At 36.8% G+C, this 26,569-nt stretch overlaps 1 protein-coding gene across 10 annotated transcripts in view; it reads right to left on the bottom strand.

Annotated features, from left to right (window-relative positions):
• SYCP2 (synaptonemal complex protein 2) overlaps nt 1-25,448 on the bottom strand; it is a 73,306-nt gene extending 47,858 nt beyond the window's left edge. The window contains exons 1-13 of one of the 10 annotated variants that reach the window (XM_059892988.1): nt 25,054-25,448; nt 14,155-14,210; nt 13,124-13,267; nt 12,181-12,309; nt 11,300-11,404; nt 10,806-10,830; nt 8,033-8,118; nt 7,183-7,268; nt 6,813-6,847; nt 5,842-5,984; nt 5,707-5,759; nt 4,447-4,492; nt 3,769-3,864 (exon numbers count right to left, since the gene is read on the bottom strand). In XM_059892988.1, coding sequence (XP_059748971.1) covers nt 3,769-3,864; nt 4,447-4,492; nt 5,707-5,759; nt 5,842-5,984; nt 6,813-6,847; nt 7,183-7,268; nt 8,033-8,118; nt 10,806-10,830; nt 11,300-11,404; nt 12,181-12,309; nt 13,124-13,267; nt 14,155-14,178 — 972 coding nt within the window. In that variant the 5' untranslated portion in view covers nt 14,179-14,210; nt 25,054-25,448. The other 9 variants (XM_025001144.2, XM_025001145.2, XM_059892993.1 and 6 more) reach the window with 9 other exon arrangements.
• Nucleotides 25,449-26,569: the final 1,121 nt, after the last annotated feature.

Raw genomic sequence — 26,569 nt, 5'->3', positions numbered from 1 at the left:
TCCTGTCATCTCTTCCTTTGAAATGTTTTGTGAAATCATATTCATCCCCCAGTTCCCACTCATTAATTGACTGTTCTTAGATTCAAACACTGAATGCATGTTAATAATAACCTAAAATGTTTTCCCCTTCCAAGTATTTTCACTGAAAATTTGTATAAATGAATAAATAATGTGAATTCACACAAAAAAGTTATAGTAAAAATTAGAACCATTCCAAAAAGATGATATCCTAAAACCTTCCAGTAATCTTATGATGAAAATAGATCCAATTCATTTGCTATTTAAGGACTATTAAAATTCCACTAAATCCTCAGTCTCTTCACTAACTCGCTCCACTTAGTTGCCTTAATTGAAACCAGTGTATATTCTGAGAGAACCAGTACCATTTAACTACAGCATTCTCCAGTCAAGGTGTTAATTCTCCCAGACCTTAAAACCTCAGGGTCAGGAGGAAAAGGTTGGTATCCTCCTTTCTCCTTTGAGCATCTTCCTATTTCTCTGTGTATAACACCTGCTGCTGCTGCTAAGTCGCTTCAGTCGTGTCCGACCCTGTGCGACCCCATAGATGGCAGCCCAGCAGGCTCCCTGGTCCCTGGGATGCTCCAGGCAAGAACACTGGAGTGGGTTGCCATTTCCTTCTCCAATGCATGAAAGTGAAAAGTGAAAGTGAAGTCGCTCAGTCATGTCCGACTCTTAGCGACCCCATGGACTGCAGCCCACCAGGCTCCTCCATCCATGGGATTTTCCAGGCAAGAGTACTGGAGTGGGGTGCTATTGCCCTCTCCGGTATAACACCTACTCATCATCATCTGCTAACTTTAAAGTGACTCTTCCTCATATACATAGGTACTTGGTTCAAAGCTTTCCTTTTGGAAAAAAAGTCTACATTATATAAATTTTCAAAAAGATTAAAAAAAAATAGAAATCATTATAATGAGTCCAAAACAGGCCCTTACCCAGGTTCAACCGTTTATCAATATATTGTGCCCACCAATTTCATTTTCACCCCCTACTTTCCCTCCATTATGGTCTCTTCCTCTTGATCTCAACTTTTTTATTCATTGTTACTCTAGCCATCAGTTTTAAAACACTCATCCTTAAAATAAAGTACCTAACAAAAATCCCTCCCTTGAATCTACATCTCATTTTAGCTTCTACTGTGTTCTCTTCTTCTTGTCTTTACTTCCTCTACAAATATTTCAACTTTCCAGGAATGCCTAAATCCTATAGCTTAAACAAAATTGCTCTTTCTTGGATGACCAGTTTTTATTTTATTTAACTGTGTTTTGACAGACTTGATCATTTCCTCTCATAAAACACCCTTCCTTTGCCTTCTGTAACATGATACCCTTTTAATTTGATCTTTTCTGGCAGACTTGTCAAGCATCCTTCAGGCTAGTCTCTTCTGCCTATCCTGTATCCATCTGCCTATCGACGCATCCATCTGCCTATCCTATATCCATCTGCCTATCCACGTATCCGTCTGCCTATCCACGTATACATTTCTTACGGTTTTGTCATCTAGACACTCACAGAAACCCATGGTTTTATTTATCTTCAGTATACAGACAGCTTCTGAATTTCCACTTACAGCTCAGTTCTCCCATCTGAACTTCACACCAATATATTCAACTACCTACAAGTTATTTTCAGCTGAATGCCCCACAAGCACCTCCAAATCAAAACATTCAAAGCTGAATCATCATCTTTCCCCTACAAAATTGATCTTCCTAAAACAGCATCCTCATCCATTCAGTTACCAAAGTTTTATTAATCCTTCCTCTTTTTACTACAAATTACCAAATCTGCTCAATTCTACCTCAAGAATTTTTCTTTTTCTGAAGCCTATCCATTTCCATCCACCCCACCATCACTTTCCAAAACTGTGCCACCATGATTCCTCTTACCTGGATTACTGCATAAATCTAACTGCTTCTGGTCTTGTCCCTTTTTAATCTCTTCTCCCCAACCAGGAGAATCTTTTACATGAATATGATGCTCAACGCCTAGTATATATCTGGCACATAGTAAGTTCTTATTAAATGTTTATTGAACTGATGTTGTCTCCTACTTATAATCTTTCTTTGGCTCTACACTGCCTGCCTTCTTTCCAATCTCCTTTGAATTCTATCACTAACACAGAGCATTTTTCAGTTGAGTGTGTATTTACTCATTCTTAAATATGAGCCCTTGAATGACTATAAATGAGAGAAGATGGGTCCCTGATTCAATAAATCTTACATTCTATGGTGGGGGGGTGGTGTAGACAAAAAACAACAGATAAAAGGATTTTAAGTAGCAATAACTACTACAAAAGAAAAAAGAGGACAATGTGATATAATATGGCTGGATAGCTACTTCAGACTATTTAAATGGGATGCAAAGATCCTGAGGCTCCTAGGCAGCAAGTATAAAGACCTGAAGAGAGCATTATCTAGAGGCAAAGAAAAAAATGAATGGGGGTTGAACACAGTAAGCATGGAGAAGAGTCTGAGATTATCAGAGAAACAGCGAGGGCCTAGGTCATAAAGGCCCTCGAATACCAACAGACACAGGGAGGGTTTTAAGCAGCCACAATAGGGGAGAAGCTTTGAGGACAGTGAGAGAGAACACAGGGAGAAGGCACTGCTGCCACAGAAATCCAGAGAGGAAAGGAGAGTCTAAATGTATCTGTGGGAAGAACTTACTCCCAGCCTCTCTAGATCAGTGTCTAGAACACATGAGGCATTTAATACTTATAAATGCATTTTATACTATCCCTATCATGTGTAGTACTAAAATTACTTGTTTTCTTCCCTGAATTATCCATTAGACCAAGCGAGTGAAGTCAGGAACCACTCCAATCCTATTATATCCTCTTCTCTGAAAATGAAAGTCTACTTCCTAAAGAAAATCCAGTTAAAAAAACTCCTATGAAGCCTGCAAGAATAAATACACTAATGAAAACTGTCAGTGCCTCTGAGAAGTAATGTTAGGTTTTGGAACTCATTATTAAGCATTCTAAGAAGGTACTCTAAAAAGAAAGAAAGATATGTGGAATTCCTAAGAGGCATCTTTGTCTATAAGTTTACCTGGACAAAAAGCATCATTATTATCAGCAATCACAATCAGATCAGTAAACTGCAAACCAACTCTTACTCAGATCTCCGCTCTACAGCTTGAGCTAGAAGTACACCAATGTAGCAAATAGTAAGTGGTGGCTATTTGGAAACAATGGCTCAAAAATTTTCCTCAGGTTAAAAAGGGGTCAGTAGAAAACACACCACCTGGTTGGAAAGTTTAAGCATAACTACAATTTAGTACAGAAAAGAACTAAAATTCAGTTCTAAATATGACCATAAAAATCAATTCCTCAATATTTTCAAATAGAAGATGCTATGAAAGAATAAAATAAGACCATTTGTCATTGTTTGTTAACGCTATTTTTAACTGAGTGTTTGTGTACTTGAATAACTGTTGTCTTTTCTAGATTCAACTCACTTTGTTCATCTGAATGTTAAATTTTATCATTAATGTATAATTTCTGAAAGGCTTATATTTAAAAACTAGTATTAAATTTTAGCTTTTTTCTGTTGCTATAAAACATCAGAAATAATTTTCATTTCTAATTAGCTTGATAGGTTACCATGCTCATCAAAATTATTAGAGCTAACACTGAAATCTATTAAAAGCGAGAAAATATACAAAGAAATCCATATTCTTAAACTGAATTATTATATACATACATATACACACAACTCAAAATGATACAGAGGGAATAACACTTACATCATTGTCTCCAGCAATGTAGAATGATAGAGTCTGGCTCCCAAGATTAAAATCTACCCAAAACTCCTCCAGTTTTTCATCTGATGGTATTTGCAGCTAATAAAATAAACATATAAAACTAGAACATACTATGCTTTTAAAAGTGACAACAGAAAATTATGAACACATTATAATCATGCTATATATAAATATAAAATTATGACATTCATTCATGGTTGAGTTTTTTTTAAAAAAAGAAAAAAGTAGAGCTGGAAGGTATAGGAAGATAAAGAGAAAGCAAGTATAGCATTTAAATCAATTTAGAAACAATAAAAAAAAAGCTGCTTACTATTTTACACAGAAATTAGCCAGTTCCAGAAAATCACAAATACTCAAGTACAAATATAGGCTGAAGATAATTTCACATTTGAATATATTCATGAATAATAAACAATAATGGGCTTGAATAAGGAAACGTAAGATAATTTGAAGTACAGCTTTATATTTTACTTATCCCTGGCTACAAATACGTCATTTCATAAAATATCACTTAGATCTAGAATATCAGACCAGCTGTTATTTGTGATTTAATTATGACTAATATTAATGTTCTTGTCAAATTATAACCTACAATTCAGTTGACCTCTACATCAAAAATCACCTAATAACTAAAAAAATGTATTACATTTTAAAATTTACCTCATATTTATCAAGAAATGCTGACAAACAAGGAAATGTAAAGACCCTGAAAGAAAAAGTAGTTTGAGTTAAAAAAAAACTAATAAGCCTCCACAGCATAATTTTGACTTTCCATACAAATCATACCTAGGATCAAAAGGAAATCAGTTGGCAGTGACAATTTAAACAAAATCATTAGTTCCTTCTTTATTACTCTTTAAAGTGAGAATTTAGTGGAAACCTGTTTATGAAAGAAAGCATATTATTTTGAGGCTACTACTCAACCTACCATTTTGACTAAAGTTAACTGTACCAAATTACTTCTCATGTTATTGACTATGAGCAGAGATTCCCAATATAGTTTATAGTAATATAATGGAAGTTCCTACAGGATTAGATAGGAAGAGTAGAAGTGAATAATACTGCTAATAAAAATGGCAGAATTCAATGAATACTTTCTTGGTCAATTACTATTTAAGGACTTACATAGCTATCTCATTTAATCTTCACAACAAACATGGGGTAGATATTATTGTGGGCTTCCTTGATGGCTCAGATGGTAAAGAATCTGCCTGCAATGCAGGAGACGTGGGTTTTATCCCTGGGTTGGGAAGATATTATTAGTATTCTTATTTTATAGCTATGGAAACTGAGGAAAGTGAGATTAAACAACTTGTCCAACATTAGAACAGGAAGAGGGGAACCTATTATTCAAATTCAAATAGTATGACTCCTTGCACTTAACCTTCACCCTATCTTTTCTCTGTAGTCGGTACCTATCTTTTCTCTGTAGTCGGTAAACTCATTGTGAGTTGATTCATCCAATGTGTCCTGAGCATTTATAAGGTGCCAGGCACTGCACAACAAAAATACTTCCTATGTCATTGTCAAAAGTGATAAAAATTTGTATTACCTAGACCATTCTTGAGATTTAATAACCTCAGAAAGAACATCCTTACAGTGTTAATTACAAAAGAAAATGATTTATATTTGCTATACATTTTTATTGCAGTATATGGATAGAGGTAGCTCAAGTAATATTTATATTTAGGCTTTTATTATTCCTTAAACACCAAATTTATAATGCATATACAATTCTGAAATACAGTAAACCAATCTTAGAAAAATTTATTAATTCACGTTAATTAAAAATGTATTTTCCCTCCAAAAAGTACAAAGCAAAATAAGACCAGTGGAGGATTATTTCAGACTAACATTGTGTGCTTCCCTCTTGAGCTCTATTTTTTATCATTAAATGGTTGTATTTTGCATTAAATTTACCTTCTCTTGTCTCCAAGCATGCCATTTACAAGGTTGAGAAATATCCTGCAATCCTAATTTTTAAAAAAGAGAGAGCTTTTAAAAAACACAGTAATTAAAAAAAAACTTGTTAATTTGTTATTTTATACTACTTACTGTTTCAAATTCAGAGTCTTTAATTCCTTTAAATGCATTAGCAATAAAATCCATTGAGAACCACTGACAAGCCAGTTCTCGTCTTTGCTTTTCTGTGGTCATTCTACATAAAGCTTCGACGATACCCGCTTGCAAGTCATAATCTTAAAACAAAGTTAATTATTTGAAATTATGAAAATTAAAGTTTATGAAACTCTATATTTCATAAGGTGTTAGAACAAGCAAGAGAAATAAGGAACACAGTGCAATTTACTCATCTTTTACCATTTTCTTCATATAGATTAAAAATATCCCACCATTACATGGCATGAACACAGCCCAAACAACAAGACAAGTTTGTCAACAGAAAAAAGGAATAAAACAAAAAATTTTAAGGACATTTAAAAGAAACTCCTAAATATGCAAAGATACCATTATTCCATTATTATTAGAGTTGTGAATTGTAAAAATAACTGACAAGTCTATAAATCATAGGTAATCTTTGTTTTCCTTTTGTATATCATGATATCTACAGTTATTTTAAAGTACTTGAAGCCACTGGTTTGTTCTATATGTAAATCACTACATGAAAATTTTCTCATATGAAACTTAGGAAAGAAAATTTCAGTTATTTTAATAAAGACATCATTTACAAACAAATCAATCCCAAGAATATTAAACCTAATTTCATAAAATATATTTGAGAAATTTCTTAGCAAAAGGAATTAAAATCTACTGGAAAATTAAGTTATTATTCATAAACCTACTATTAGGCACAAATTATATTTGACAACTCCTGTTATCATACTTCTTTTCTTAGTTCCACAGATATTTATCCTTTATTTATTAAGGTAAATAAAAACTGCTTGATTATGTACAGTTTATAATTTTTCATATAATTTCACATTATATTATTATTTTGACAAATATTATATTCTATTAATAAATTTGGAATAACTTCAAATATGAGCATTTTGAAAAAACATACTTACCTCCAGCATCTAAAATCCTTTCTCCCATACTACTCCTGTGAATCAAAACAGCAGGTTATATAGTAGACAAGTATCACTTAAATAGAAAGTTCATATGTTTAGGGTAAAAAACTTCACTAAAACTTATAATTCATAATAATTATAACTAAAACTTAAAGTTCATATGTTTAGGGTAAAAAACTTCACTAAAACTTACAATTCATAGTATTAGACTGGCAGAAAACATACCCATATGCAATATTAGAAACCTGTAACAGTTGACCAATTTTAATTACTAATGCAACTTATGGTTGCCTTATTTGCCTTATAAAACATCCTTTAAATTCTTGACTTGAACTACTAATTAAAGCAATATAGTACAGATTATTACATGAGAATTAACATTTGTTGGTTACAGAGTATTTTCCTGGCATCTTGAGGCATTCTGTCAAGCATCACATTCATTTTTTTTAGAGTCTAGAAAAGAAAAAAAGAGAGTCCATTAACTTTATATATTCAGTGGAACATTAGTATGTTTTCAGAGATAGGTACATAAATTTAGAAGCCTCTTTTTCTTAATCACAGCATTTTATGCAAGGAATGAAGGGTGGAGGAAAGAATATAAAGCATAAAATAGTGAATACAAGAAAACATAAAACAAAGGCTATCAAAAATAGAATATACCACGATTCCTATGCTTAAAGCACTCATACTCTGCAGTATGACATGTTCATTATTACTCTATCATAAGAACTAAGGAAGCAAAAAACATCTTATTAATATTTATTCTTATGACTATACACATGTACATATGCATTATCAATATATACTATAAATTATTTTTATTTTTAGCATGTAAATACTGAGGAACTAATATCTAGATGGTATAGTTTATTTTCATATGAGCTATATTCATATACATAAATCCACATGGTTATAAATGTTCAATATATATTTACATAATATATTCATCATGTCAGGCAATGAATTTCTCCTCCTGAAACCATAAGTTGTGTCTGACTCTTGTGCCCCATGGACTATAGCCTGTTAAGAATTCCGTCTGTGGGATTTTTCAGAGTGGGTTGCCATTTCCTTCTCCAAAGCAATGAATGAAGAACACAGAAATACACTACATGATAATTCAGTGCCAAGATAAAATAATTATTCAATTTGACAAATTGCTACCCAATTGTCTCTACTTTCTCTTTAATTTTTAAAAGAAAAACTAAATAATGGCTTACCTCCTGCTGAATACAAATATTCACTCTTGAGTCAATAACCAGAGCACAAATTCGAGGCACGAAACTTTCCACTATTTGCCTTTTACCTGAATAAAAGTTAATTATTGACAAATACGTATTTTAAAGGACAACCTTTTCTTATATGAGTGAATGGAAAGGACATACTAGTTCAGTTCAGAAGAAGGCCTGCGGACTGCCCTGGTCACCAGGAAGCATGAAATTCAATCCTGGTTCTGCCACTAATCAGCTGTGTAACTTTGAAAAAACACATGTACACACCCATGGCTGATTCATGTCAACGTATGGCAAAAACCACTACAATACTGTAAAGTAATTAGCCTTCAATTAAAATAAATTAAAAAAAAAAAAGAAAAAGAAAAAACATCATTCAACAGATGTGCCTGATCTGAACTCTGGCAAGGGAATAACCCCAGATCCAGTTTCTCCTTTAGGCACTTAAAGCAGTATTAGTGTTTTGGATAAATATAGTTCAAAACTGGAAACTTCTATTTTAAGGTTTTTATAAAAACTGGCCTCAATAATTTATAGTCATACCTCCAAAATTTCATAATGGTCATTAATACCTCCTCATGAAGATCTAAATAACATTATCTGTTTCTAAATTTGACCCTAGTCTCTCAAAAGACAAGGCTATATTAATACCAGTTAAGAGGAATTTGCCCCATGCTAATTCACGACATAATTTTTAAGAAATTATTTTAAATAATGGCAACATAGGAACAGAAAATGTACAATTTCACAGTGACTACATTAAAAGAAGAAAAAAATCACTGCATTATCTGAAAAGATAAAATGATTTATTTAAAAAAACTAGTTGGATCACTTCATAATCATTGGTGCTTTAGGACTGTTTTCTCCCCTAAAAAGTGAAGAATTTAGACTAGATTGTTAGTTAAGTGCAAAAAAACATAAATGAAAACGCAGCATTAACTACTATTGAAATAAAGAGCAATCAATCTTTTAAAATGTTTTGGCTTTGAAGGCAGCAAACAGTTGTTCCTTCATTCATTAATATAAAGGATTCACCAGCCTCAATTACCAATCCTAGGTAATTCTTCCCCAACCAACACAGAGATAAAATAACTTGAGTTTATTGTTAGGTAAAAGGCACTACCAAACACAAGTTGAGATGATGAGTTGTAACATGTTCTACATTCTCCCTGTCCTACTAAAAATTTCACTAGATCAAGGACAAACTATGGCCCACAAACCAAATCCAACTCACTGTCCCTTTTTGTATGGCTGTATTCATCAGCAGGTGCTCTGTGGAAATATGCGAATGTATGATGTTTTACTGAATTAGTAGTCTCAGGTGAATTTCATTCATTCTTAGGAATTCAGCAATCATTAGCCACCTCTGAATGAATGGCTTTGGTAATTAGCTTGGGCTGCAGAGTCGATAAGATTTCTTAATGAATTCAGCCCCCAAATCCAAGGAAAAATAGTGCTTATATGAGATACTTATACTTCAGTAAAGTCATTTCAATGAAACAAAGGTCGTCTGAATCACAAGAGGCTTTCAAAAACTAAGACAAGAAATGACATCTCCATTTCCAACAGAAACATAGGTAATAAACTTTTTCCAAACTCCAACTACAGACCCAGCAGCGTTTTGGGACGCTGATGTTAAGTGTAAAGGAAATTTCCATATTTCAAAACTGATTTTAACTGTGCAACTGAGGAGCTTCCACCTAACCTTCAACTGAAAGTGGTTAATCTGCAGTGCAATATCATTCTAAAAAGCAAACATTAAGAAAAAAGTAAGTCTTAGTTGCACAGTTGTGTCTGACTCTTTGTGACCCCATGGACTGCAGCCCACCAGATTCCTCTGTTCATGGAATTCTCTAGGCAAGAATACTGGAATGGGTTGCCATTTCCTTCTCCAGGGGAGATCTTCCCAACCTAGGGCTTGAACCTGGGTCTCTCATACTGCAGGCAGATTCTTTACCAGGTATCTGAACCACCTTGAGCATGACTTTTAATTAAGCACAGTCATCCCTTGGACAGCATTTATTAGAATGCTTTAGAATATTAGATTATTAGATTATTATTATTTGAATAATATTAAAGAATATTAGACTTTTTCCACACATATATATACTCTCCTCTCTCTATATATATACACACTGTATACATATATACACACATATAACATAATAACATATATATATATATATATATATACACAATGCAAATATTAAGGAAAAAACCTAATTCTATAGATCTTGCCAAGTGATGACTATGCTCAATTAAAATACATGTTCATGAACTGATATCAGTATTTGGCATTATCTGCATGAGTGTGAAAAGACATTTTCTAATGTAATATACACAAAATCTCATTATAGATGAGCATGAACAAGTAAGACTTGCAATCAGTTTTTACAACAGCAAACACTAACTCTGAACCTTAATTAAGATACACTGTTACCATCTCAAAAAAGAATGCTATTCTCCTCATTAGTATTATAAAATCATTATACTCAATCTTCATTATACTTTGAGTTGCATCAATAAAACATCTGTGGAAATGTGTTTTCTTTCTTGTTAAATAAAGTACCTGTGTAACAGTGTCAATTTCTTTCTAGGCCCACAAAGCCTAAAATATTTTCTAATTCTTTACAGAAAATATTTGTAGACCCCTGAATTAGGTAATGAATTACTGTTAGGATAACACAGCAAGAGTTGAAAAATTATACCAGAACTTTAACAGCAAATTATTGTTCCAATAGAAATAAAATGTTTATTATACCTTCATCATCGATGTCATGTATGACCTGAGAAGAAAATGAATAATATTTAAAACTTACTTATAATAAAAACCATTAAAAATAGTACTAAAATAGGTTACTTCTGAATTCACCATAAAATTATTTAAATTTTATTATTAACTAATTAATCAGGATAAATGCACTAACCAACCTGTTAGTGATTTTTGATCTCAGACCATATAGAACACAAATGTTTTTAAATGAACATATACATGCTTCATAACATCAGTGAATCAATACGGTTGTTACCATCAAAAGATCAAATATGTCTTCTATCATATTTATAATATAGAACACAATTTGTTTTCAAATGAACACATGCAAATTATTTAACTTTTATGTACTAACCAATTAATCAGATAAATGCACTAACCAATCTGTTAATGACTTTTGATCTCAGGCCACATAGAACACAAATGTTTTTAAATGAACACATACATGCTTCATAACATCAGTGAATCAATATGGTTGTTACCATCAAAAGATCAAATATGTCTTCTATCATATTTATAACAGCTTCATCTTTTGAATTTCCCCGACTCAGAATAATCTCCTTGGATTTTTCAAACCAGGCAACCATGTAAAAAAAAGAAATGTATACATTAGTCACTTTGAATTCACTTAATAACTTTAAAAATGTATTTATAGAAACAGTAAACCTAAAAACAAACATTACAAATAAAAATTCCAGTATTGAATCAAAATAAGTTTATCCTCTTAAACATCTTCACTGTTTTTGCTTTTTGGTAACTCACTACATGTTCCCCATTTTTTAGATGGGGATGAATGAAGTTCTAATTCCAAGTAGAAAGTCTTTATTACTCTCTTCAAATTCTTAGTTCATGAACATTCATACAATAGATAAAAAGTAAATTATCATTACACATTAGATCATTTTGTCATTGTTACTATTTGAAAAGTTTTGGCATTACTTTTTTATTATTGAACTCAGATGTTTGAGTACATGCTATGCTTTAGGGACTGTTCTTGTTGCTGGGAATATAACAAAGAATGAAAAGGACAAAAATCAATACATTTAAAAATGGGAAATATAATAAACAATATAAAAAGAAAAATAAAAGTTAGACTAGGACTAAGATGAGCTAGAGAAAATAAAGCAAGTTAAGGCTTTTTGGAGTTTTGGGACCTTACAATTACATGATCATCAAGGACCCTGTATAGTTTCCTTGTGATCTTTAATTTTCTAACATATACCACAGGTTATAAAAATATCTTATCCCAAAGTTTTATATACATTTCCCAAATTTATTTTTCAAGAGTATGAACCGCTTAATTAGAAAACACAGCTTTAAACATATTTCCCTCACATGAATATGTTACATATTCTATACTTATCTTTTGGACTAGTCCTTGTTTTATCATAGTTAGAAGTCCAGCTTGCCCCAGTATAGTGATATTTTTGCCACATCTTCCAAAAGAAACCAAAATGGTTGAAACAGTTTGGATATCTCTTTTATTAAGCTCCTAAAATGCAAATCATAGATTTAAACATTTGCAAATACAAAATAAAATGGAACTGGCATTATGCTAGGAATGTTATTAATATAATCATCATAAATCCTGAGTGTTAGTCATCATCATAATCTCCATATCGCAAAGGACAAAAGTGTGGCTTTAAAAGGTGACTTCCTTACAGCCCCTCAGCCAGTGAACAACAAACTCAGCACAAAAATGCAGAATTATATAATTTAAGAAACTTTATACTTATGAGGCAATGAATCAGTTACCTTTCATTCTAAAAAGTTCTATGTATTTAACTAAGGGATATAAGAAATTTTAATCTTAGATTTGTAACAATTATCAAATTCTGGTGGAGACTGTCAATAATCACTTGCATAAAAGTATAAAAATACTTTATATACTACAAATCAAGTCAAGATTTTAGATGATTTTTGTTTCTACTTGTTTTATTTTTGCAAGCAACAAGCACTGTCCAGACAACATGATTAATATGCTAACAGGTTTTCAAAAGGTAAAGCACATTGTTTAAACCTCAAGTAAGTACCCTATTCTCCTCCGGTTTAAATAAAGTTAATAATGGTAACACTATGCAAACATGATTTTTGTATATACTACTTACAAAACAACAGTCCAACATGTTATTTGGTACTCCTCAAACAAATACACACAAAAAAGCAAGTGGTGAAAGAAGCATTTATTTATACAAGTGAGCCTGCTGAAGTCTTTTTATTCATTTCTTCCAATGGAGAATCTCCTCCTAAAAAGTAGAGTGCTATCTAATAACCGTAACAATCATTCAACGAAAATGAGTATTTACCCGGCACATAAGGTCATCTAACTTGTGGAAAAACTGTTTGCTGCATTTAATCTTCACATCTTCACAAATATCAATTTGTAGAAGTGTTTTCAAAGGTTTAAAATCATTTTTCCTTAAAGCATCATCAATGCATTTTTCCAACTGCTGAAGAAATATAGAAAATACCACATATACTGAATCAAAACCAACATTAGTCACCTTATGGAATCAAGTAATTTAAGAATTGCTTTCACATTTGAAAATTCTCAAGAGCTTATAAAACAATTTATTTAACCGTCCACTATTAAATTTGGAGTAACAAAATTAGAGATTAAGTTTCTTTGATAACAATATCTGTATAGGAAAATGTATTTTAATAATTTCCACTTCATATCTCTTATTGAAAAGTCATCATTAAGTTAAAAACAAAAACCTGTTAATGAAAGAAATAAAAATCAGCTTTATAGTAACTAACCCTTAATACCATGGATAAAACCCTAACATATCTGTCAACTTCTTCATGAGGTTTAAATATTAATAGTAAAAAAAAAAAATGCATAAAGAAGGTAAAAGCACTTCTTTAGGAGCTATACCAACCAAACTAACTTAAGCATTACATGCACACATAATTTATTATTATATTCTATATTTATAAGCTTTACAAAGTCTGCCATTCCTGCTATTAAAGTACACCTCATTAACAAGGAATTTTCATACAGTAATATGACTGACCTAAATATAAGTATCTTACAATTTTAAACCCTAACATTTAAGTATCCAGGCATAAGTTATATATAAATCAATGCATAATTCACTTCTATGTAAAAGGTATATATAAATAATCTTTAATACTTTATATTCTTAAAGCTTCTGGAAACAAATCTATTGAAAAATAAAAGGATAATATTTTTATTTAAATTATTTAACTCTTGACCGTTTCATAGAAACAAGTAAGTTTTATCTTTCCTAAAACTATAGCATTTAATATCTATAAATAAACAAAAAGTGATTTTAGGAATTAAAATACTTCCTTTTGGCCTAGGACCACCTACCTGGAGATCTGGTCTTATTGGCATTTTGACTTAACTTTAAAACTTGAACAAAACACCTATAAAAGAAAACATATACTTCCTGAATCTTGCAATCTATATGTTTACAGTTTAAAAATCTTAAAACACATAAATAAGCACTGCTGCTTATACCAAAGGCAATAAATGTTGTCTCTTTAAGTTCCTCACTGTTTATGAAATTACTCATTTGACTCTGTCAAAGAAGTTTCTGGAGGAAGCCTCAAGATCATTTATTTAAGCCTTGTCTTTTGATAGATGACTTAAATGTCAAAGTCCTGCCAAAAGGTAACAAAACTAGTCAGTGAAAGAATATAAATGTGGACCTCCCTCAAAGATTCCAACTTTGGGAACAGGAAGAAAAATAATCTTGAATCAATGTCTAAATGAAATTTAAGCTCAGTTCAGGTCAGTCGCTCAGTTGTGTCCAACTCTTTGAGACCCCATGAATCGCAGCACGCCAGGCCTCCCTGTCCATCACCAACTCCCGGAGTTCACTCAGACTCACGTCCATTGAGTCAGTGATGCCATCCAGCCATCTCATCCTCTGTCATCCCCTTTTCCTCTAGCCTCGAATCCCTCCCAGCATCAGAGTCTTTTCCAATGAGTCAACTTTTCACACGAGGTGGCCAAAGTACTGGAGTTTCAGCTTGAGCATCATTCCTTCCAAAGAAATCCCAGGGCTGATCTCCTTCAGAATGGACTGGTTGGATCTCCTTGCAGTCCAAGGGACTCTCAAGAGTCTTCTCCAACACCACAGTTCAAAAGCATCAATTCTTCGGCGCTCAGCCTTCTTCACAGTCCAACTCTCACATCCATACATGACCACTGGAAAAACCATAGCCTTGACTAGATGGACCTTTGCTGGCAAAGTAATGTCTCTGCTTTTGAATATGCTGTCTAGGTTGGTCATAACTTTCCTTCCCAGGAGTAAGCGTCTTTTAATTTCATGGCTGCAGTCACCATCTGCAGTGATTTTGGAGCCCCCAAAAATAAAGTCTGACACTGTTTCCCGTTTCCCCATCTATTTCCCATGAAGTGATGGGTGCGGGCGGCTGCGATGGTGCACAAGCGCGGCCGAGAGAAGCTACCCCACGTCCGAGGTCAGGGGCAGAAGCCGGGAGGACCCCATGCCCGAGGGGTGGCGGCCAAGAGGAGCTATCCCACGTCTGAGGTCAGGGGCAGCAGCCGAGAGTGCCAGGCTGTGAAGGTGCAGGAACAGTCGAAAGGATACCCCATGCACAAGGCCAGGGGCGGCGGCCAGGAGGAGCTACCCGACGCCGGAGATTAGAGGCGGTGGCCGAGAGGACCAACCCCACATCCAAGGAGCGGTGACTGCGTGGGCGCAGGAGGGCCTAGAGGAGCTACTCCACGTTCAAGGTCAGGAGGGGCGGCGGTGAGGAGATACCCCTCGTCCAAGGTAAGAAGCAGCGGCTGCACTTCGCTGGAGCAGCCTTGAAGAGATACCCCATGTTCAAGGTAAGAGAAACCCAAGTAAGATGGTAGGTGTTGCAAGAGGGCGTCAGAGGGCAGACACACTGAAACCATAATCACAGAAAACTAGTCAATCTAATCACACTAGGACCACAGCCTTGTCTAACTCAATGAAACTAAGATATGCGCTGTGGGGCCACCCAAGACAGGCAGGTCATGGTGGAGAGATCTGACAGAATGTGGTCCACTGGAGAAGGGAATGGCAAACCACTTCAGGATTCCTGCCTTGAGAACCCCATGAACAGTATGAAAAGGCAAAACGATAGGATACTGAAAGAGAAACTCCCCAGGTCAGTAGGTGCCCAATATGCTACTGGAGATCAGTGGAGAAATAACTCCAGAAAGAATGAAGGGATGGAGCCAAAGCAAAAAGAATACCCAGCTGTGGATGTGACTGGTGATAGAAGCAAGGTCCGATGCTGTAAAGAGCAATACTGCATAGGAACCTGGAATGTCAGGTCCATGAATCAAGGCAAATTGGAAGTGGTCAAACAGGAGATGGCAAGAGTGAACATCGACATTCTAGGAATCAGCGAACTAAAATGGACTGGAATGGGTGAATTTAACTCAGATGACCATTATATCTACTACTGTGGGCAGGAATCCCTTAGAAGAAATGGAGTAGCCATCATGGTCAACAAAAGAGTCTGAAATGCAGTACTTGGATGCAATTTCAAAAGTGACAGAATGATCTCTGTTCGTTTCCAAGGCAAACCATTCAATATCACAGTAACCCAAGTCTATGCCCCAACCAGCAACGCTAAAGAAGCTGAAGTTGAACAGTTCTATGAAGACCTACAAGACCTTTTAGAACTAACACCCAAAAAAGAAATTTAAGCTAGTAATACAATATTTTAGAAGGGAAGTATATGCAAGTATATTGCCAAAGAATAGTATATACAAGAATATACAAATCTGCAATGAAAGGAGGAAAAGATAATCTAAGCACATTTTTCCTTCAAAGGAAAATGGAAACGGTAAGCAACACCCTTATAGGAAGCAACATGCTTACATTAAGCATCATCTTAACAAAAGCATCTAACATTTCCAAATGCAACTTGGAGGTTTGGAGGTTAGTCCTATAAAGGAAAAGAAATAAAAACAATCTAGAAAAGATCTTTTCTAGACATCATGAATAGAACAACTTTAATCAGTACCATGAAGAGGTTTGTAATAGAATCACAAGAAATCCAATGTAGAGGGCAGTTAATTAATTAAACCAAGAGGAATATAGGACCGTCTATCTTTAAACCACAAAAGACACTAGTCAGCCTACTTTCTAGCAGACATGCCAGGAAAAAAATTTAAGTGCCAATGAGAACATACATAATAGGCATACAAAAAATGATGAGTAAAAAAAAATAAAAAATAAAAAAATCTCCTGCATTTCCAAAGATTAACTCTAGAGGGAAAAAAAAATCTGATCCCCAGAAAAACATTTATTTCACGTGCATAAGGAGACAAGTTTAAACACGTTTTTGCAGCACTGTTCTGAGTTCACTTCACTCAGTTGTGTCTGACGCTTTGCGATTCCATGGACTGCAGCACACCAGGCTTCCCTGTCCATCACCAACTCCCGGAGCTTACTCAAACTCATGTTCATTGAGACAGTGATGCCATCCAACCATCTCATTCTCTGTCATCCCCTTCTCCTCCTGCCTTCAGTCTTTCCCAGCATCAGGGTCTTTTCCAATGAGTCTGTTCTTCAAATCAGGGGGCCAAAGTATTGGAGTTGAAGCTTCAGCATCAGTGCTTCCAAGCACTATTCAGGACTGATTTCCTAAAAGATTGACTGGTTTAATCTCCTTACAGTCCAAGGGACTCTCAAGAGTCTTCTCAATACCACAGCTCAAAAGCATCAATTCTTTGGTGCTTGCTTTCTTTATAGTCCAACTCTCACATCCATACATGACTACTGAAAAAACCACAGCTTTGACTAGACAGATCGTTGTTGGCAAAGTAATGTCTCTACTTTTTAATATGCTGTCTAGGTTTGTCATTGATTTTCTTCCAAGGAGCAAGGGTCTTTTAATTTCATGGCTGCAGTCTCCATCTGCAGTGATTTTGGAGCCCCCCAAAAATAAAGTCTCTCACTCTTTCCATTGTTTCCCCATCTATTTGCCATGAAGTGATGCGACCGGATGCCGTGATCTTAGTTTTCTGAATATTTAGTTTTAAGCCAACTTTTTCACTGTTCTCTTTCACTTTCATCAAAAGGCTCTTTAGTTCCTCTTCGCTTTCTGCATAAGGGTGGTATCATCTGCATATCTGAAGTTATTGATATTTTTCCCGGAAATCTTTGATTCCAGCTTATGCTTCATCCATCCTGGCATTCTACATGATGTACTTTGCATATAGCTGGGTGACAATATACAGCCTTGATGTACTCCTTTCCCAGTTTGGAACCAGTCTGTTGATCCAGGTTCTAACTGTTGCTTCTTGACCTGCATACAGATTTCTCAGGAGGCAGGTACAGGTGGCCTGGCATTCCCATCTCTTTAAGAATTGTCCAGTTTGTTGTGATTCACACAGTCAAAGGCTTTGGCATAGTCGATAAAGCAGAATTAGATGTTTTATGGAACTCTCTTACTTTTCTGATGAGCCAGCGGATGTTGGCAACTTGATCTCTGGTTCCTCTCCTATTCTAAATAAGCTTGAACATCTGGAAGCTCACGGTTCACATACTATTGAAGACTGGCTTGGAGAATTTTGAGCATTACTTTGCTAGCATGTGAGATGAGTGCAATTGTGTGATAGTTTGAACATTCTTTGGCATCATTCTGAGTGGGAAAACTCAAAAGCACCTAGATCAATGCTGGGAATGGGAGAGGGGGTAAGGAATGAATAAATATAATGTGGCATAAAATAATCAATTTTGTGAACACAATAAACCCAAATTTTAGATATCTGCAAACAGTTTTAGTGATTAAAAAACATGCTGCCCGATAATAAATACAGCATAATGCCACTTACATGAAAAAAGAAATTTTATATTCTTTACAATTATCTCTAGATACAATTTAAGTATACACACAATTCTGTGCATCCACCTGTGTGTATATATAGACAGATATTCACTTACACCACTTAGGACAGTTTGACTATTTGTCAGCTTATTGAGGAAAAAGAATAGAGAGTTGCACAAAACTGTGATCAGCTATTTGTCGAAGGGAAACTTCAGTTTTATTTGCAATTTATACTTATTTAACCTTTTAAAAGTAAATTCACACTAAAATGTAGGTAGGTAGGGTCCAAAACTAGGGATCAGTGAAAGGTAGGTTTGGGTTGTTGTGAGGAAAGTGAAATTACCAAGAAATTACCAGTCTTTGCAAATAAGTAGCTAGTGTCCAGATGCTCCATGCAAGTCTATCCAGGGCCTACTGTGGTCTTGCCCCATCTGGTTTTGTCTATTCTAGCTTAAATACTAAATGGGTGATTCTAGGTCTGTGGCTTTCTGGGAATTCCAGAATACCAGCAATGATTCCAAGATCTCTAAATAGTGGGCAGCTGTTTTACCATTTTGCCTGTAAAATACTGGAAATGCAGGGACCCACAGTTTGCTTTCCCACTTCCCAAGAAGGAGTGTCCCTATTTTCTACCTGGCTTCACTCTCTTTCTCATTCTCCCCAGGCCATCACAGAGAATGAAAATTTAGCCTGTAGTAATGCAATTATGGAGGTAAGAAGTAAGTATTGGAGGTCAGCAACCAACAGGGAGATTAATAAGGAACCATAAGGGGAACAGCATAGGCTAGAGAACCCTGAGCATTCACCACTACCACTATCACCACAGGCCTGAAAGCTTCAGGAGGGAACATTCCTTGGAATAAAAAGACAAAGTGGAGGGTACCATTGAATATCACAAAGGAAGTACAGAATAAAAAGTTGAGATAAGAAGAACAGATGCATACATCCCAATATCTATTCTTTAAGAAACCTAGAAAAATTTTAAAACAAAAAGAACAGTGGGATGGCAACAGTTGAACAATAGCTAAGAACATTCCCAAAACAAACACAAACATCCACAAATTGTAAGATTCCATGAAATTCAAGATAAATAAGAAAAATTACATCTAAACACATTGTAAGGACATTTCTGAATAAGAATAAAAGAGAAAATCTTAAGTCACCACAGCAAAAACAAAATGCAATGCATGCAAAAGAATAAACATAACAGATTATTTTTTCACAATGCAATAAATTTAGAAATCAGCTGCAAAGGCAGCTTCAAATTTCCTATATATTCAGAAACTTAAACACATATATTTGAATAGTCCATGGGATATTAAAAAACAGAAGTGACAAAATATTTAAGTGACTAAGAAAACATTAACATACAAAAACCTAATGGATACAAAGATTTATAGGCTGTAACCAATACTTAAAGTGCAATTCATAGACTTGGATGAATTAATTAAAAGGTGAAAGAACTGGCCAAAAGAGAGACCCACAGGACCTCCAGTTGGTAGTTATCAGAAAAAATACTTCAAAATAACTGAGTACTATGTACATAATGATTTTAAGACTGAGAATGGTGGCAGAGACTGGAAACTGGGGTGGGAGATAAGGAAGTCCAAGGAAATCTGAACAAAAGACCAAATAATTCTAGAAACAAAAATAGTCAATAACAAGATTATTAAGAAAGTATAAAATGGATGGTTTTAATAGTAAATTAGACAGAGATGAAGTAAAAGTTTGAGAAATGAAGTGGTACCAGAAGAATATATCCAGAATGAAGCAGAGACAAAAATATGGCGGGGTTGGGGGGGAGGGGAGTATCAGAAGTCAGATCAAGAACACAGGATAAGTTATTAAGCCCCATGTATGTGTAACTATAAATCCAGGAAAGAAGATAGTGAATGTGACAGAATCAATACCTAAGATATGATGACTGACACATTCCCCAAACCAACAAAATGCATCAAACAATAGATTCAAAAAACCCCATGAATCCCAGCAAAGGAAAAAAAAAAAAAAAAACCCAAACCTGGGGTAACACAGAAAACTGCTGAAAATCAAAGTTCAAAATAAAAAAACAAACTGCTGTCAGAGAGTAAAAAGGTTATTTTTAAGCAGCATCAATAAGACTAGTAGCCGACCAACAGAAACTATGAAAGCCAGAAGACAGAATAATAACTTCTTCAAAGTGCTCTAAGATTGGACTTCAACTACACATTAGATAGACAGATCTAACAGACCTATATGGAATTCCTGTAGAACAGCAGTAGAACACACATTCGTCTCAAGCACACATAGAATACTCTCCAGGACAGATCATATATTAGGCCATAAAACAAATCTTAATAAATTTAAGAAGACTGAAATCACATCAAGCATCTTTTTGGACCACAAACTGAATAACCTAGAAAAAATGGAACCAATAAGAAATACATACAACCTGTCAAGACTGAGTTATGAAGAAACAATCTGAACAGATCAATTATTAGTAAAGAAATTGAATCAGTAATTGAAAACCTCCCAACAAGAGACGTCCAGGGGGCTTCCCTGGTGACTCAGTGGTAAAGAATCCATTTGTCAAGGCAGGAGACCAGGGCTCGATCCCTAGCCTGGGAAGATCCCACATGCCATGGAGCAACAAAGCCCATGTGTCACAACTATCAAGCCTGAACTCTAGAGCCTGGGAACCACACTTATTGAGCCCTCACACTGCAACTACTGAACCTGTGTGCCCTAGAGCCCATGCTCAGCAATAAGAGACGCCACCACAACGAGAAGCCTGTGCACCGCAACTACAGAGTAGCCCCCACTCACTGCAGCTAGAGAAAAGCCCTCATAGTAATCAAGACCCGGCAAGGCCAAAAAAAAAGAAAGGTCCAGGACCAGACCACTTCGCCAGTGATCAAACTCTTCCAAAAAAACAGAAGAGAAAGGAACACTTCCAAACTTATTTCATTAGCCAGGCTTATTCTGATACCAAAGCCAGACAAGAACACTACAAGGAAAGAAACTAAAAAGTTCTTAAAGAAAAACGGCAAGCTAGAATTCTATGAACAAAAGTACTATTTAAAAATAAATGGAAGAATCATCCTCTTTGCTATCAAAATACATTACAAAGTCACAATTACAAAAAAAAAAAAACATACTAAAAATAGGAAATAAACAAATGGATCAATAACCAAGAGAATCCAAATGCATATCCAAGCATATATTTGAACTTCATATATGAGTAAGAAGGTTTTGCTAATAATAAATGTAAATTAATCAATAAATACCCCAAATGCCCAAAATGACATTGGGAAAACTAACTCAAAATATAAAAAATAAAATTAGGTCCCTGCTTCCCCCATTCATCATTCACAAAATAAACAATGAATTTACTAAAATGAAAATGTTTAAAAACCATTAGAAGGAAACTCAGGAGGATCTCTATGACTTTGAATGGTGAAAAAATCTGAAATAAAAAGCACAAAGCATAAAAAGTAATAGATTTTAACTTTTTGTATATCATTGTCTCTCTCTCTCTCACACACACACAAATTTCATTAAGGACTCTCTATTTAAGAGAGGATTAAGGATTCTTATTTACTCAGAATCCAGTACTCAGTACTGACCCAGCAAGTTCTATAACCATGAACACATTCACTCTCACAACTCATACCCTTGAAGCCCCCAAGAAACACTCCCCTTGCCTATATCTTTAATAGAAGGGGATAGGACTTCCCTGGTGGTTCAGGGCTTATGAATCCGCCTGCCAATTCAGGGGATATGGGTTCGACCCCTAGTCTGGGAAGATTCCACATGCTGAAGGACAACTAAGCTCGTGAGCTACAAGCACTGAGTCCTTGTGCACCCTAGGGCCAGTGCTCTGCAACAAGAGAAGCCATTGCAATGAGAAGCCTGAGCACGGCAACTGGAGAAAGTCTACACAGCAGCAGAAGACCTAGTGCAGACAAAAATAAATAAATATTATAAAAATAAAAATTAAAGGAAGGGACTGCAGTTAACTACACAAGTCTGTTTATTCTGTATGTTCGAAATCTTACATAACAATAAGTTTAAGGGACTTGGGGTGGGGTGAGTGAGAAGCTGAAACAATGCAGAGAAGACTGCAGGTTGTGCTGATACTGACATTTTAGTCCCTACTTCAGAAAGGAGATAAAACTTGAGCAGCCCAAGTGCTCAGATAAGAGAAAAAGACATCAGTCAACTGTCAAATTCTTTCTCTGGTAGAGCGAAACTAGTTGATTCTTGCATAAGGAAAAGCTGCTTCCTAATCGTGCCAAAGGTCCATTTTCTTGCTTCTCTTTGTATTCTAACTTGTGGCTCTGGAAGTACTCTCAACTAAGTGCACAGTGTTTGCAACAGTTGCACATGGTGCCAGAGAAACATTTTGTATTTCTAAGCAACCCATTATTGTTTAATTTGTTTCTACATAAATCTGGAAAACTGCATGAACATGATATGGGCTATGCACAGTTAGGCGGCAAACACAAGAATAGTGACTTTTTAGAAAAATATTTAATAAGATTTATTAAAAATGTCAGTGCTATTAGAAGAAATTATGATTAATGTTCACTAATAATTTGTATTTACCTTAGTTTTAAGAAAATTTAATAGTGCACTACTTTTTACACTTACATCATGTTTTTGGTGAAAATATACTCAAATTAGTACATTTTGAACAAAATTACATGTTGTTTTAATCTTTCAATCATACTGTCAATACAACAGTAAAAATCTTGATTTATTGATTTTACTAAAATGAAAGTTTGTGAAATATATACTAATTCATGAATTATACAGGTCATTATACTTCTCAAAAAATTCAGTCCATCAAATATCCATAATAAATGCATTCAAGTATCTTTGATATTTTTGCCAACACTCAAAAATAAGAGCTTCATACGCATTTTTCTGTTTTGTTGCAAAGAAGGTATCTGTCTGAAACGAAAGACTAGAACATTTTATTTCACAATTTGAAAATGTAATTAAAAAGTTTAAATACTTAAAATATTTCAGGGGCTCTATTTGTACTTTTCCCCTACTGTCAGCAATTGTTGGGGCAGACCTGTCTATTATTTTACACTTTTCAGCATCACAACCACAACAATGTGAATTCGAACTTACACGTAATTTACAAAGTACTCTGAGACATGAAATACAACACAGAGGAATTACTTATGGCCAAGAGGCACACAAAGCTAAAGAGATGGTTTAGTTCCTACTCTACTTTTGTTCAAAAAACCATTCAAGTGGAAGGAAAATTAATTAGTATCTACACAGGAAGATTTTTTAAGTAAGGAAACTGAACTCAACAATCCAGTTAACTCCTCCCTCCCTTCCAAGGCTGAATGCAAATTGACTTTAACAGAGCCCCAAATTGGGTACTAGCTATTAAATAAGACAAACATTTGCAGCTGAGAGGAAAGGCTGAGTCTAGAGGGTAAAGCGATACACTTCTTTCTACCATCACGAGTAAACAATTTTAAATATCTTTAAATTGCTTTGAAGTTCTATTCACTAGAACAAGGAACAACAGAACGATCTAGGAGACCTAGCACTGAATAATAATTTTTCAAGAGTCTGCGTGCCTGTGTGTGTGGGAGGGCGGGGGCGTCAACTAAGCAGGTTTGGCGTTACAGGCAAGCCTTACAGGATGAATGTGTATATGCAGGCCGATAAAAAGGTTAAGGTTTAAAAAAACACTCAACAACTTGTCAGAAGCACACATTTCCTCCCCAAAGCTGACTCAATCGAACAGTCCCCTCAACCACCAGAGCAAACTAACAGTTTCGAACGTGAATCCGGACTCTTCCCAACACGACTCAAGTGTTAACACAAGCTATTTCACCAACAGCTGCAAAATGGCATCGCCTGTGACCCCCAGACCGTAACACACAGACTCATCTCATCACCCTTCTGCTGGTACCGTGGACTTCACGACCCCACTCCGGAAAGGGGGGGCCACGGAGAACACACTCGCGAAGAATGGGTGCGGGACGGGGGGAGGGGAAACACGTGTGTGCACTGCTGCCGCGAGGCAGTACACACACACACACCCACCCACACACCCACACCCCTCCCCCAAGCGCATTTACACCGTCCCAGAAGCTAAGCAGTGGGGGCTGGAGGGGGCCAGTCTCGGCTTCCGCGCCCGTTCCGAAACTCCGACCCGCGAGCGTCTCCACTCTCGTCACCATCAATATTCTGATTCTGATGAGTGCTCGCGTTCGCGGTCATCCCCGGGCCCGCGAGCCCGCGCGGCACCCCGCCCCTGACCTCCATCCCCGTCCAGGACACCAGCTGCCCAAGCAAGACCAGCGCGGTCCAGGCCGCCGCCGGCCCCTCACGACCACACTCCCCGAGACTCGCTGGCGCAAGACCCTCACCACCGACCCGACGCCCCGCCAGAGGCCGACCCCACCCCCACCTCTGGCTGCGCCACTGCGGCCATTTCCTCAACGGCTCCGCCTCAACGGTTAGGAGGCCGTTTGCTAGTTCCGCCGCCCCGGGAGGCCCAGCGAACGCCGCAACTCTCCCCTAACGCGCCCCACCGTCAAGGAAGCCCTCCCGGGCACCCAGCTCAATCTGTCGGCCGGAAGAGGCCTCCGCGTGGATCTCCTAGATTCGCTGCAACCGGGCGTCGAGTCCCCGAGCCTCCGTTACCGCCTCTACGCCTCAGGCGGCCAAGGGAGCGCGGGAAGCGCCCGTCAAATCGGCTTCGCGTGCGGTTCGGCACCACGTCCAATCAGCGCTGCCGCCGGACAGGCCCCGCCCCTCGCACTCGCGCAGGCACCTCCTAAGGCCGGAAAGGGAGCGCCGAGGTGGGCGCGGCTCGGGGCTTCAGGTAAGTGGGAGGCCGCACGCAGGCCAGACCCCGACCTCTGACCCCGCTCGCCCAGCGGCCTCGCCGCGAGAGGAGGCGCCAGCGTCCTTCCTCTGCTCTCTCTTCCCTCCCGCGGTGTGGACGCGCTGGAGGGGTCGACCGGGCCTGCTCTGCCCGCAGGACGTGAACCTGAAGGACCAGAAGCGCCGGAGACCGCCGGGCTCCCCACAGCCACCCGGGAAGGCTGGACGGGACCGCAGAGACACGAGGGCCCTAGACGAACCTGCGGGGACGCGTGGTTAAAGTTCCCTGAAAGAGGCCCACGCTGCGGGCCAGCAGAGGGCAGCAGAACCACTCCTGATCAGCCTCCACTGACCACCGCGCTCCGCCCCGTCCTCCAGGCTACGCCCACCTCGCCAGGGCCCTGGCCCTGCGGGGGTTTCCTAGAAGCAGGTTCTGTGAATGAGTGCTCTCGCTAGCTTGAATCCCAGACCCCTAGGGGACAGAGCACTGAGGTCGTCTTGGCTTGGCACTGAGCGAATCAAGTGTTTCCCCAGGGATTTTAGAATATTTCAATTTAAATTATCAGTTTAAATGATAAAAATAGATGATTGTGGTGTAAATTAGACAGGGAATTCACAAATTACAGCAGACAAGCAGGTCAAAAATTAAAAACAGTGACTCCTCACCTTGCCATTTTTTAGTAGAAGAAAAACGTTTAGAGCCCTTTTTATTGTTCAGAAAATCCAAGGGATTATGTCGTAAACGTCACTACTACATGGAAGAAAATATCACTGATTTAATTTCATTTGACTTGTTTTTAAATAGGTCTTTAGATTATGTTAGATGGAAAACCTTATCGGTCATAATCCGAATGGACGTTCAATTAAATTTAACAAACTCTTACTGGGAGAGTCTTCTCACATGGCAGAGAGAAGGTGGGTTTTGCAGTGGGTTTGAATGCTAACCTTGCTACTTTCCAGCAGTGGAGCTTTAGGTGAATTACTTAAATCTCTCTGCTGCTGCTGCTAAGTCGCTTCAGTCGTGTCCGACTTTGTGCGACCCCATAGACCGCAGCCCACCAGACTCCCCCGTTCCTGGGATTCTCCAGGCAAGAACA

This window comes from Bos taurus, chromosome 13, assembly GCF_002263795.3.
Source record: "Bos taurus isolate L1 Dominette 01449 registration number 42190680 breed Hereford chromosome 13, ARS-UCD2.0, whole genome shotgun sequence".
Classification (NCBI taxonomy): Eukaryota; Metazoa; Chordata; class Mammalia; order Artiodactyla; family Bovidae; genus Bos; species Bos taurus.
The sequence above is the reverse complement of the archived record's forward strand: the minus strand, read 5'-3'. Positions and strand labels throughout refer to the sequence as shown.